This window comes from Dipodomys merriami, unplaced genomic scaffold (assembly GCF_024711535.1).
Source record: "Dipodomys merriami isolate MVZ:Mamm:240054 unplaced genomic scaffold, mDipMer1.0.p SCAF_16, whole genome shotgun sequence".
NCBI classification, from domain to species: Eukaryota; Metazoa; Chordata; class Mammalia; order Rodentia; family Heteromyidae; genus Dipodomys; species Dipodomys merriami.
Window position 1 is genome coordinate 1,405,419 of NW_027202937.1, and position 13,699 is coordinate 1,419,117.

General features: G+C 44.2%; 1 protein-coding gene across 6 annotated transcripts in view; it reads left to right on the plus strand.

The window, feature by feature from the left end:
- The window catches only part of Adgrf1 (adhesion G protein-coupled receptor F1), a 30,589-nt gene that overhangs the window by 14,561 nt on the left and 2,329 nt on the right, over positions 1 to 13,699 (plus strand). For all 6 annotated transcript variants that reach the window (XM_070023577.1, XM_070023576.1, XM_070023582.1 and 3 more), the window contains 6 exons: positions 2,874 to 3,025; positions 3,931 to 4,094; positions 4,976 to 5,164; positions 6,702 to 8,075; positions 9,625 to 9,666; positions 11,023 to 11,082. In XM_070023577.1, coding sequence (XP_069879678.1) covers positions 2,874 to 3,025; positions 3,931 to 4,094; positions 4,976 to 5,164; positions 6,702 to 8,075; positions 9,625 to 9,666; positions 11,023 to 11,082 — 1,981 coding nt within the window. The remainder of the gene's footprint in view (positions 1 to 2,873; positions 3,026 to 3,930; positions 4,095 to 4,975; positions 5,165 to 6,701; positions 8,076 to 9,624; positions 9,667 to 11,022; positions 11,083 to 13,699) is intronic.

A 13,699-nucleotide genomic window follows, 5' to 3' on the forward strand; every position in this document is an offset into this window, starting at 1 on the left:
GTGTTTGTTGACTGCCAATTATTTAATCATCTGCTTGATATGGGAAATAGCTTAGAGATAAGAGAACTTTACACAACAGGATGTTCTCATCAGCGGCTGCTATAACTATATTGTCCTTTGACTTAGTCCAAGTTTCTGTAAAATCCCACAGGAGTAATTTTCCTTAAAATTCAGTGCTGGGAAAAACAAGACTTCTTTATTTCTTTCTATTGAGTCTATATAATTGATCACATTTGCTTTTGTAACTGTGCTGTCAGTGAACTCCTAGACAAAATTGAACTCCAATAAACTTCTATTCGGTTTTTGTATTTTTTTCTTTTTCTTGGTCCTGGCATTTCTAACTTACATTCCACCATGTGTTTCTAGTGCACTGTGTCCAATAATTTATAGTCAGAACCACAGTAAAAAGACTTACAGTGCAACTTCCACATGACTTAAATTGCCAGCTCTCAGTGTGCACCTACAGAACCTGACTTAACCTCATTCAGTCAAATGAAAACTGCATAGAAAAATACTTTGTAAACATTATAGCAGGGTCATATCAATGCAAATGCATCATGACCACCATTATAATAAATGATATTTTGCTTCATTTATCTATTATAAGCAGTGTCTTAAGACTTTGAACTTTGGACTTTCAGAAGTTCTAACCTATTTATTACTAATGAATAATACTCATCCCAACTTCTCCTTGGGCCTCCTTTATCTTTTAAAAGAGGGCAATTACTGCTGTGATTCCGTTATGAACTAATTGTGGGATTCATTTTATTAAATCATGTGATCTTTATATATATGCATGTATGTATATATAATTTTTACAAAAGTATATTATAGCCAGGTGCGGGTGGCTCATCCTGTAATCCTAGCTACAGGAGGCAGAGATCTGAGGATTGCAGTTCGAGGACAGCCTAGGCAGAAAAGTCCCTGTGAGACTCATCTCCAATTAACCCCAGAAAACTGGAAGTGGTGCAGTGGCTCAAGTGGTAGAGTGCTATCCTTGAGCACAAAGGCTCGGGGATAGCTCCCAGCGCCTGAGTTCAAGCCCTACAACTGACAAAAAATAGTATATTATACAAAAGTATAGTGTATGCTCTACTTTTTTGGTAGCACTGGGGTTTGAACTTTAAGGCCTCATGCTTGCTAGGAAGATGCTTTACTGCTGAGACATGCCTCCAGCTCTGTCCTTTGCTGGTTGTTTTCAACAGAAGGGTCTTGCTTCCTGCCAGGGCAGTACTTGGACTCCATTAGGCTTCCACTGTTGTGAGTGCAGTAGCTTCCCTTGGTAGAGATGGACGCTTATGGACTTTTCTGCCCAGGCTGGCCTGGCACTACAATCATCCCAATCTTAAACTCTCCTGTAGTCTAATCTGACAATCATGTGCTTGTAAATCTTGCAAAACTGATATCCTTTCTTTCTCAGCATTGGAAGTCACAAAGGGACTAACTTGCTGGCTTAGTGAGTAGCTGTTGTGGCTTGAAACCAATTGGTTTCCAACCTTGTCCCTTGAGACTGGCCACTCCCTGCACCGTAGACCCAAACACCTAGCTGTCCACTTGACATTTCCACGTGGGTTTCCGGCGAGTGTGCCAAACACAGGGCTCAGATGCTCCCGCTGTCCCCTCATAGCAGATTGCTTCCTTCTCTGCCCTCTCCCAGATGCACAGACTTGCATCTTTTGGTGATTTTGTGATGTGTCATTTGTATGTGGTGATCCTAATACCAGCATTGACAAAGGCTGGTCTAAGCCCTTTCCATCAAGAGAGAGTGTGTACATCTACATTCAAGTTCCCTCATTCTCTCTAACTCCTTTCCACACCTTGTCCCAAGCCTCTCCACCAGAAGATTTCTGCCCCTATAGTTTAGCTTATCTAGCTCTTCCTATCAGTGGATTTTTAATATACCTGGCTTCTCTCTCACCATGATATCTTTGAGATTTATCTTTCTCCCTCTGCCCCTGAATATCCTCAATTCATTTGTTTTTGTCCTTCAGTAGTATTCCATTGCATAAATACAGTAAAATTTTGTTTTTCCATTCCATGAAGTCATTCTTGACTGGTTTTTTTTCCCTCACACCCCAGCTTTTCTTCTTCTTTAGCAAGTTCTATGGCTCTGTGTTCAGATACACCCAGAATCTCACCATTGTTCCTCACATGCCCTGTTGCTACTGTAAACCACACCACCCTTCTTGTGACTAATCTTCCTGCTCGGCCCACTTCAGTTTTCTTCTTACAATAGCTCAAATGATGATCGTAAAAAACAAATGTGATCATCCTATTGCCCTTTGATATAGAAGAAAACTTTTAAATGAAAATTTAACAGTCAAACATCAAAGTGCTAGGTGTCTGATCCCTGGCTATTTCTCCAATACTACCTTTCTCCCTTGCTCATTGAATTTTAGCTATGTCAACCTTTGAGTTTATCACACCCAATAGATTTTTTTACTGCCCTAAGGCCTTTACGTATGCTGGCATCTATACCAATATTGTTTATATCACTAGATCTTTTCTTTGCATCCTATTTGCCACTCCTTCAAAGGCCTTCTGCACAAGGAAGCCTTTCCTCACCAGCCTTATTTGATATAGGGTCTCATTTCCACCTGTTGCGTGGCGCACTGTACTTGCCTCTCAGAACACTTGACGCGTATCATTGGTGGGTGTTTATGTGTGTGTATTCATTCCTGTGTGTGTGTGAATGTGTTGTGTGCTTGGCAGTTATTTCTTACTTCCTTTGCCTTCTCCACTAGAAACTAATCTCTGTGGAAGCAGGAATCAGATCTGCTTGGTTTATTCTGAGGGACTCCACGGCGTGCGTGTACAGTAGGTCTGAGGGATCGCAGGTCAGCAGTGAACGTTGCTTTCGGTGCTCTTTGCAGAGAGGGAAGCATCGTGGTGGGGTATGAGGTCATCGGCTCCTGCAGCACCTCGGAGCTGCTCTCCGGCCTGGCACAGATGGCTGACAAGGCAAAGGCTGCCCTGGGCAAGCTGTTTCCTCTAGAAGACGGCTCTTTCCGAATATTCGGGAAAGGTAACCCTCCAGTCTCTCCTCTGCCTCGGGGACGCTCATTTGTAGCCTCAGGAAGTGGTTAGGAATTGTTTCTGAGAGAGAACAACTATATCCCCAGCTTTCAGCAGAAGGAGGCATAAAACACAGCTTCATCTGACTATGGAACATTTTACAAATCTGTGATCTATCTGCATCTCCCGAAGTAAACATTATGGAAGAATGATTTCACCACAGGCTGTGGAGGAAATGACTCAGCAGTGGTTACTGGTGTGTGTCTCAAAGGAGCCTTGGGCTGACAGTCCAGAGATCCAAGGCAAGAAGACACGCATCCTTGTCTGTTGCACACACACACACACACACACACACACACACACACACACACACACACACACACCACAATACACACACACCACAATACACACACACACACCGCAATACACACACACACAACTGCACACAGTTCACCCCGACACACAAGTTCATACATCTAATATACATGCAAATGCCCACAATACGCACACGTGTAGATGTTCACCTATAACACACACACACACACACACTCAGACACACTATATTTTCTTCAATAATTTTCTTTTTCTGTTACTTCTTTAAAATGTTTATTTCCTAATCATTGCACACGTGCACTGGGTAAAATGTGATGCTGTGGTGGTTGTTGGAGCTTTTTATCTATTGGATTTATTTTGTAACAATAGGGTTTAAACTCTGGGCATTGCATGTTTAGTAAGCGAGTGCGCTACCATTTGAGCCAGGTCCCCGATCATTTTTGCTTTCGTTATTTTTATACAGTAGGGTTGTATGTTAGTGTCCAATCAGGTCTGGATGGAAACCTTTAACGACGACTTCATGTTTTGGGCAGAGTGCTGGGATATTCTAGAATCATTTTTCCTGTCTGCACTCTGTTCCAGCCCCCTGCAACAGCGTGTTCTTCGGCTTTGGGTCTGAGGATGATGAGTATGTCCTCCCCTGCACCAGTGGCTACACGGGGACCGTCGCAGCCAGGTGCCGGAGCGCGGGCTGGCAGGTCAGCAGGGAGTCCTGTGTGCTCTCACAGCTGAAGGAACTGCAGAAGGTGAAGGATTTTCACTTTGTGAACCGGTGGGGTGGTTTGGAGCTCCTCAGTGGGCATCTATCTCCCTGGAAAGCTGGCTGGGTGGAGGGTAAATCTGTCTGTTTGCACCATGGGACAGGTGAGGGTGGCCTCTGGCCCTGGAAGACCCACTCATGTAGACATGAGTGACAGTGGAAAAGGTCAGGAAATGTCAGAGTTGATGGCTTTGTTCTGGAATGCATTACTACCCAGCTCCATAATATGAAGCTGGCCGTAGACGTAGACAAGGCTTGGGAGTGGAGGGTTACAAATGTCGACTTCATACATACGCAGGAATGCACAGGAAGTGGGGCGGGCAGAGGTGACTCACACAGAGCCATGTATCTGCAGTCATACGGTTTGTCAACCTCCTATAAATCAGAAAACAAAGACCAAGGAGCCAAGGGTCCCGCTGGCAGCAATAGTGCTTGTCTAGAAACAAAGTTGTTTGGTTGCTACTCTTGCTCTGTTACAAAGGGTTATGTGTTCAGACAAGGTAGATAGAGGGGCTGGGAAGGTGGCTCAGTGGTAGAGTGCTTGCCTTGCATGCATGAGGCCCTGGGTTCGATTTCTCAACACCACATAAGCAGAAAAAGCCAGAAGTGGTGCTGTGGCTCAAGTGGTAGGGCACTAGCCTTGAGCTGAAAAGCTGAGGGACAGCGCCCAGGCCCAGAGTTCAGGCCCCATGACTGGCAAAACAAACAAACAAACAAACAAAAAAAGATAAGGTAGATAGATAGAGAGGAATTAGAAGAACTCAAGTTACAGAAAATAGGGTTCTCAAGATCAGTTTATAGTCATCTTCTGTCCCAGCTAGGAACAGCATTTCTGCTCCTCTAGAACATAACCCCTTTTATGTCTAGAATTTCAGTGTGATTGCAGGCAACGCCACCGAGGAAGATATTTCATCTCTGGTGCAAAATCTTTCGGCCATCATTCAGAAAAGCCCATCAACTACAGCGGGGAACCTGGCGTCAGTGGTGTCGATTCTGGGCAACATTTCATCCCTGTCCCTGGCAAACCATCTCAAAGTGTCCAACTTGACATTGAAGGTACGGGCTTCCTGGGCTTTCAGGCCTGCATCTTGCGGGAGGAATGATGATAGCCCAAGTGACTGGGGAAAGATGGAGAGGTCCGTACGGGACTGGCGTAGCCTGCTCTCCAGGATACAACCCTCCTTTCCTGTGGCCCAAACTCTGATTTTAGCAAGGCATATTTTAAGAATTCCTTTCTTTGGACTGGAGAAATCATGGTTTAGTTTAGATCTTTAGCTATTAACTTGAAAACTAATGGTATTTGGTCATGATAACAAGCAAAACAAAACAAAAAGAGTATAAACGATTATATCCTCATCATTCCTGAACAGTCAATGCTTCTATTTCAGATATGACCTCAGTGCCTGGAAGACTAGCAAGAGACACAACAGCTTTCATTAAATTTCCTTGCAAACATGTGGGATGCATGCACTTAGCTTACACAATTGGGCTACATTATATATTTCTATCTATCTGTCTATTACCCAGTCACACAATTATAACTATATATGGTAGAAGCTATCTCATTATGGCAACTACTGTATTAAGTAGAAATCAGTTAAACTCCCTGAGTTAAAGAAAAGATGCTCAGATTTTTTCCATTTGTTTACAAAAGACTAGCAAAAATAAAATGACCCAAACAGTATATATATATATATATATATATATATATATATATATATATATATATATATATATATATATATGAAGAATGAAAACAGAGCAGGTAAGAAAAAGGAGAGGTTTGTGGGTGGAAGACTGTAGAAAAGAGACATTGGATCGGAGGGTAGAAGACACAGAGGGCTAGATTAAGGCAAAACATCCCCGGGGGAACCAGCATGATAAGGTATGAGACAGAATGGTAACCAAGAGTTGTTTGGAAAAAGGAATTTCTCCAAGGAAGTGTGATCCAAACAGGGAGACATGGATCAAGATACATCTTATTCATTAACTGCGTTGTCAAATGGCAACTTCTTTGTACAACTACTTATAAATAAAAAAGATAATACTAAAAATAACTAAAATGAAATCAAAGATAAAACACGAAAAAAAACCACAACCCACCCTCTATTTAGTATTGTTTGGGTCTAGCTTTCAAAAGCAGTGTTAGTAATTCTTCTGAAACAAACAAGGGGATGTAAATTAAAATCTGAGCATGCATGGCGTGCATTCATAACTTCTGAATCTGTTCTGGGAAATCTGTTCAAAGCGAGACCCGTGTCCTTGAACCTCACTGTGAGCGATCATATAGTCAGTCAACGCTGGCATCTCAGCAAGAGGGAAATGCACACTTGGTGCACTGCAGTGTCCTTGTTCAATCATGCCGAAGCCCCAGTGTGTTTTGGGGGTGACCCCTCTGGGCCCACATTTCTTTACCCCGAAGCTTCTAATGTACAGTGTCGGAGCTGAATTCGATTGAGGTGTTTTACTGTGGTCCTCAATGGAGCAGACCTCTGAGGCTTTCTCCTGCATTAACACCAAGTTGTCTGTCTGTCTCCTCTCTCATACCTGCACCCCTGAAAACACAGGACTGACTCCCATTCTTGTATTTCAGAACATCATCAACATAGCCGACCACATTCTTAATTTGGCATCAATAACGAACTGGACCGTTTTGCTGCGAGATGACAAGCAGGCCAGCTCACAGTTGCTGGAGACATTAGAGAACATCAGCATTCTGGTACCTTCTACCGCGCTACCTCTGAGTTTTTCTCGGGAATTCATTGACTGGAAAGGGATTCCCATGACCCCAAGCCGAGACCCCCGCGGTTACAGCTATCAGGTTCAACTGATGCAGCCCAACGCCTCGGTTCCCACCACTGGCCACGTGCTCATCCGGGCGGACCAGTTCCAGAAATCCCTTCCAGAAGCCATCATCAGCATGGCCTCACTGACCTTCGGGGCCATCCTGCCGATGACCCCGAAGGACGTTGCCCAGGTCAACGGGCCCGTGCTGTCCACGCTCATCCCCAACTACTCCATCCATGAAATCTTCCTGCGCTTCTCCAAGATGGAGCCACACCTGCAGCAGCCTCGCTGCGTCTTCTGGGATTTCGGCCGCTTGCAGTGGGACAGTGCCGGCTGCCACCTGGTGAACGAGACTCCGGAGGCCGTGCTGTGTCGCTGCACGCACCTGACCTCCTTCTCCATGCTGATGTCCCCCTACGTCCCCCCCGGGGTCACCTCTGCGCTCACCTGGATCACGCACGTGGGTCTGGGGGTCTCCATCGCCAGTCTGATCCTGTGCCTCCTGCTCGAGGCTCTGTGCTGGAAGCAGACCAGGAGAAACCCAACGTCCTTCTCGCGCCACGTCTGCCTGGTGAACATCGCCCTGTCCCTCTTGGCTGCCGACGTCTGGTTTATCGTGGCTGCGACCCTGGACGCGGCCCTGGTCTTCTCTGGGGTGTGCAGCGCTGCGGTCTTCTTCACGCACCTCTTCTACCTCTCTCTGTTCTTCTGGATGCTGGCGCTGGCTCTCTTGCTGGCTTACCGCCTGGCGCTGGTGTTCCACCACGTGGCCATGTCTCTGATGATGGCGATCGGATTCGGCCTGGGCTACGGGTGTCCTCTCCTCATAGCCGTTGTCACCATCGCGGCCATCCCGCCTGGCCATGGCTACCAGAGGACAGACGTGTGCTGGCTGAACTGGTCCCACAGGAGCAAGCCTCTCCTGGCGTTCGTGGTCCCCGCGTTGATGATCGTGGCGGTGAACTCCGCCGTGGTGCTGCTCGTTCTCAGGAAGCTCTGGAGGCCGGCTGTGGGAGAAAGGCTGAATCGGGACGACAGGGCCACGGTGATTCGCATGGCGAAGAGTCTCCTCATCCTGGCCCCTTTGCTAGGCCTCACCTGGGGCTTTGGGGTAGGGACCATGGTGGACAGCCACAACGTGGTTTGGCATGTGCTCTTTGCTCTATTCAACGCGTTCCAGGTAAGAACTGTCAGAATGAGCCGTGATGCCCTCACGGAATAGGTTTAGAGAATTCACATGGCTAAGTGGAGATAATCACATCTCTTTGGCTCCAGCAAAACTGCCATGAAAAGTGCATGGAAACAATGAGTAAAAGAATAATCCCTCCCCTCCCTGCCCCACCACAAATCAGTCATGTCATTAGGAAGCAAAATTCATTGCAGGGTTTTAAAGCTGTTAAAAGTGCGTGCAGCGTGGATCCTTCTTGCCCTTTCCTCAGTCTCCCTTCTCTTGAGCAGACCTCTGACAAAGCACAGGAAAGCAGAAATAAACCAGAGTGGCATGTTGACTCCAAATGGCACAACAGGGACACTTAGAATGCAATAAGCATGGACTGGCCACTTGCCACCACTGGCCAGTGTTTGTAAATGAAATTTTATGGGGACACAACATGACCATTCCCCGCTTTGTGGCCTCTGGCTTGGCTTTGCCAAGGTAGAAGAGTCGCCACAGAGACCGGCTGGCCTAAAACCCTTCCTATCTGGCTGTGAAAGAAACGCGGCTACTGTTTCCTGCCACAAAGGATGCATTTTTACATTCTGTACGGACATCTTCCAGAGTAAACAGCAGCAGAAGTGGCTCTTAGGTTTTAACGTCTGTGTAAGAAGGCCTGTCCTGGTTCAATGCAGATGTTGGTAAACACCTGGACAATGACTGAGGGGGAGAGACCAAATATTTGAGCTCTGGGGTTAAATATGTCTCACCCTAAACATGCCACCTTCCCAACAAGCAGGACCTGTAACAGATGACTTCACCCTCTGTCCCTCAATTCTCTCCTCTGTTAAATGAGATACAGTAGTATTGACAGTCAAAGTGTGGCATGTAGCGAATGTCCACTATGTCTTTTGAAAGCAGCTGTTTTTCCACTACCCAGCAGAGAATGGGTGCACAGGTGCCAAGGCAGACATGCACAAGGATCTTGAACCCAATGCAGACAAGGTGAGGACAGGGCAGGGCCACAGGTTGCATCGGTGTGGGAACAATAGTGGACAGGCAGAGTCTGGCTTGGTATGTTCTTGTCTGAGCTTAACAGTCTATGACTAGGAGTTCAAGGTCAAAGAAAGCCCTGGACAAGGTTTTCTAAGAGCATGGCTGGGAAGGAAGGGCTCTAGTAGAGACCATCTCTCTCCACCTGGGTGGAAGGCCATAGTGCCAGGCTTCAGTACCTGTTGCATAGTGGATGCTGATTAAATATCTGACGCCCCTTCCCAAAGATTAAAATTCAGAAGCCAACAGAAAATTCAGAAGTATTTGTTTGGCTCCTGGGATGATCCCTTAGGTGAGAATAAACCTCCAGGTACATTTAAAACTGTTCATCCAATCATTTGTTTATTACTCATTCATGGACAAATCCTTGATGACTTTACAAGGAATCTGTGGTCAAGTACAAAGACAGACAAAAAACAAAACAAGTTCAATGTTAGATGATAGGCTAAAATACTACATGAAGATGCTTTCTTTTCTGGAAAATGAAAATATGATTTCTTTCTTTTTTTTTTTTTGGTTAAAGGGCTTTTTCATCCTTTGCTTTGGAATTCTCTCAGATAGCAAGGTAAGTGGATGCTGATTTCTCTCTTCATTTGCCAATGCAGCTATCTTTATACCCTCCTATTATAGTCCGTGGCTCTATTCATATTATAAGAAGTTGAGTGACAAGTACTTTTATAGTAAAATGCTATCATTTTACAAAAGTTAGCCTCAGCCAGAAGAAAAACTTGCTCAATGTTTATTTCAGATAAAGCCATGTAAAATCAATCACCACATGTAATGTAGATATTATAGCAAAAAACCCACAAAAAAAACCTAAAACAAAAGGAATTCCAGCTGAGTATGGTAGCTCACACCTATAATCCTAGCTACACAGAAGACAGAGATTGGGAGGATCATGGTTCTAGAACAGTCTGGACAAAAATGTTTACAAGATCCTCATCTTGACCAAAAGATCTGGGCATGATAGTGAATGTCAGTAAACAAGAGGATTACAGACTGGGTTGGCCAGACCAAAAAAAAAAAAAAAAAGAGATCCTATCTCAAGAGTAACAAGAGCAAAAAGGACTTGAGTTTCATCAGTAGAGCACCTGCTTAGCCTGCAGAAGCCTGAGATCAAACCCAGTACCACTAATTTAACAAAAAAAAAAAAAGGAAATTCTTTTTACCTTAAAAATTTTCTCATTAAATTAGTTTGGTAAGGATTCAAAGGCAAAATTTGTTTTCTAGGGAATGAAAGTCCTTTATGCTCTTTTAAGTAGTGTATCCATTTATTTGAGTATGCTGGATGCATGTTCCATTTATACATTTCCAAAGTTTCACATGGTAAATGTTAAACAGCTCCTCACATGAAGTAAATTCCTAATGAAAGACTATCAGTTGACGTAGGAGATAATAGAAGACCTTTATAATAAACTCATTCCATTATGATTCCCAGCATTGATCAATTCAATGAGAGGGATTTGAGTCAGTGACCTAATAGATAAAGGAGTCTTCATTTGAGTAGGAAGATAAAAATGTGTTATAGTAGCACCATTATTGCATATTACAAACCCTTGCTTATGAAGAAGAAGCAATTTTCTGTTCTAATTGTGCTCAATAATTGCTTTGTATCATTGACGGCTAAGAAATCCTCCCTTTCACGGATCAACTTCAATTTAGCAATTATTGACCATGACTAGTGCCTAGAATCTGAGTTATTAAATCTTATGGTGCTGTTATTCTGTGTGTAATTCTAAGTTTTCTTTTATGGTAAAGACGCTAAACAGAGCCACCGGTCAGATGCTTATGTCCACAGTCTATTCGTGCTTCTCAGAGCCAGTCCTATGAAACACCCATTTTAATCTGCATTGTTCTTTGCTCTGTTTATGTGCGATTATTCCTATGCTTCTCTTCAATATTGCTTCTTTGCCTCTCATAGCTGCGACAACGTCTGTGCAGCAAGTTGCCTCCATTAAGTTCTTGGAAGCAAACTTCAAAGGTAATTGTCATCCCCTGCTTCAGTGCATGGAATTCTAGTCGTGCCAAGGAGCCGACTTGTGTGGAGATCTCTTGAATGTCTGTCATAATCAAAGCCTGGCTGTCAGGCAGGCAACGGAATGGGGTGAGGAAGGGTCACCGGGGGAAGGTGCAGGCATGGACAGGTGAAGGACAATTGGGTCTCCAAGATTGCGGGTGTGGCTTGGGAGCGAACACTCTGAACGGTACTGGCCCTTTTAGTCTTTTGCAGTTTCAGCTCTACTTCTACAATCGGGCGAGCTCATATTAGAGAAGGGGAGAATTCTGTTTTATTCTTCACCACAAGAGTGCAATACGAGAATAGTGCTGTATAGCAAAGCCATGTGTGTGTATTTCCTGTGTCCGGTGTTAATTTAGACTTTTTGTTTCAGCCATTGCTGAGGGCTTTTCAGAAAGGGTACTTCCTCTTCCTCTTCCTCCTTCCCCCCTCCTCCTCCTTCTGCCCCCTCCTCCTCCTCCTCTTCCTCTTCCTCTTCCTCTTCTTCCTCCTCCTCCTCCTCCTCCTCCTCTTCTTCTTGTTCTTCTTGTTCTTGTTCTTGTTCTTCTTCTTCTTCTTGTTCTTGTTCTTGTTCTTGTTCTTGTTCTTGTTCTTGTTCTTGTTCTTCTTGTTCTTGTTCTTGTTCTTGTTCTTGTTCTTGTTCTTGTTCTTGTTCTTGTTCTTGTTCTTCTTGTTCTTCTTGTTCTTGTTCTTCTTGTTCTTCTTGTTCTTCTTGTTCTTCTTGTTCTTGTTCTTGTTCTTCTTCTTCTTGTTCTTCTTCTTCTTGTTCTTCTTCTTCTTGTTCTTCTTCCTTCTTCTTCTTCTTCTTCTTCTTCTTCTTCTTCTTCTTCTTCTTCTTCTTCTTCTTCTTCTTCTTCTTCTTCTTCTTCTTCTTCTTCTTCTTCTTCTTCTTCTTCTTCTCCTTCTTCTCCTTCTTCTCCTTCTTCTCCTTCTTCTTCTTCCTGCTTCTGTTTCTGCTTCTGTTTCTTCTTCTTCCTTCTGCTTCTTCTTCCTTCTTCTGCTGCTTCTTCCTCCTATTATCCTTATGTAGTTGTACAAGAGGTTCAATTCGACACGCCAGTTTGTGAATACAACACACCTTGACCAGACTCACTCCTTTCTTTCATCGTTCTCCCCCATCTCCCCAAACCCCACCCTTCCCCCCCCATTTTTCTAGTTCTGTTTTGTATTGTGGAGGAAGGTGAGGTCTTGTGGGCCAAGGCAGCCAGAGCGGTTTCCAAAGCAGAGGTTTCTGTGTTTGATTAAAAAGTCCACTGACAATTGCATCCAAATGGGCATGGGTGTTTAGAGATCTTTTTTAATCTTTTTCCCCAAGGGATGGTATCTGACCTTTGAACTAGAAGTTAAGAAGGAAATCATTCTCTGGCATTTAGAGAGCTTCCTGGGTCTGCAGCTCCCAGTAGAAAGCACTGATGGGAATTTAGGGAGCACTGGTCAGCAGACCTGCTCTGTATTTCTAACTTGAACCTAAAGGACTGTGTGATCTTAGGAAAGTTCTTTGTCCCTTTGAAGTGCCATTTCCTGTGAAAATGAAGTGTTTTTTAGATGAGTTACTCAAAGAGAGTTTCACATTCTGTGATCTTGATTTTATGTCTTGAAGAACTAAGTAAGAACCTCTGAACCACGAAGTGTGAAACGAATGTCATTATTCACTCTTAAGAAAAGGAGGAAGCTGGAGGGAATAAAAGTCTTTCCTTAATAAAAATAGACAGGACACGCCCCACCCTGCAGAGCAGGAAGTCCGTGTTTTTCTCCTTTGAAATATCAAATAGTTGAAAACACCCTAATGTGAAATACAACAAAAACAAAAGCAAAAATGCAGGCCAGTGTTAATAACAGGTAGACCAGACCCCACATACCAGAAGCCCACAGCGGGCCTTTGTACCCCTGTCTTCTACACTTCCCCAATTTTATTTTCAAGTCTGATGATAAAAGTGAGTCTTAGCCAGGCACCAGTGGCTGGAGTCTGAGATCTGAGGATTGTGGTTCAAAGCCAGCCTGGGCAAGGAAAGTCCATGAGAGTCATCTCCAATTAACCACCAGACAACCAGAAGTGGTGCTGTGGCTCCAACAGTAGAGCACTTTGCCTTGAGCTGAAGAGCTCAGGGTCAACACCCAGGCCCAGAATTCAAGCCCTAGGACCAAAAAAAAGAGGTGAGAGTTATTATCTAATTAGAGGATTCATTTGTTTTAAAATAAATACTCATTTTACAGCCCTTTCATCTCTCTCAACCCCTCCTGGCCCCTCAGTTTTCCTAGTTCCATTTCACACATACCCATTGAATATTGTAATACTATATGCATGAACTGACACGTTGAATTGAAATCCTTTTGTGCAACTATTTAAAGATACAAAAAAATAACTAAATTAAAGATATCGCTAGATATACTCATTTTTACAGAAGAAAAGGTGAGCACTGGTAAATTGTGAAGGATTTTTCATTCCCTTACCTGAAAAACGGAGAACCCAGATTGTCGATGATGATGAGAAAGTAAGGGAAGAGAGGGAGCTGGGGAACCAGAGGCGGCCCAGGGCCGGGGTGACGAGCTTGGGGACACTGCCAGAACGAGCTTGGGGACA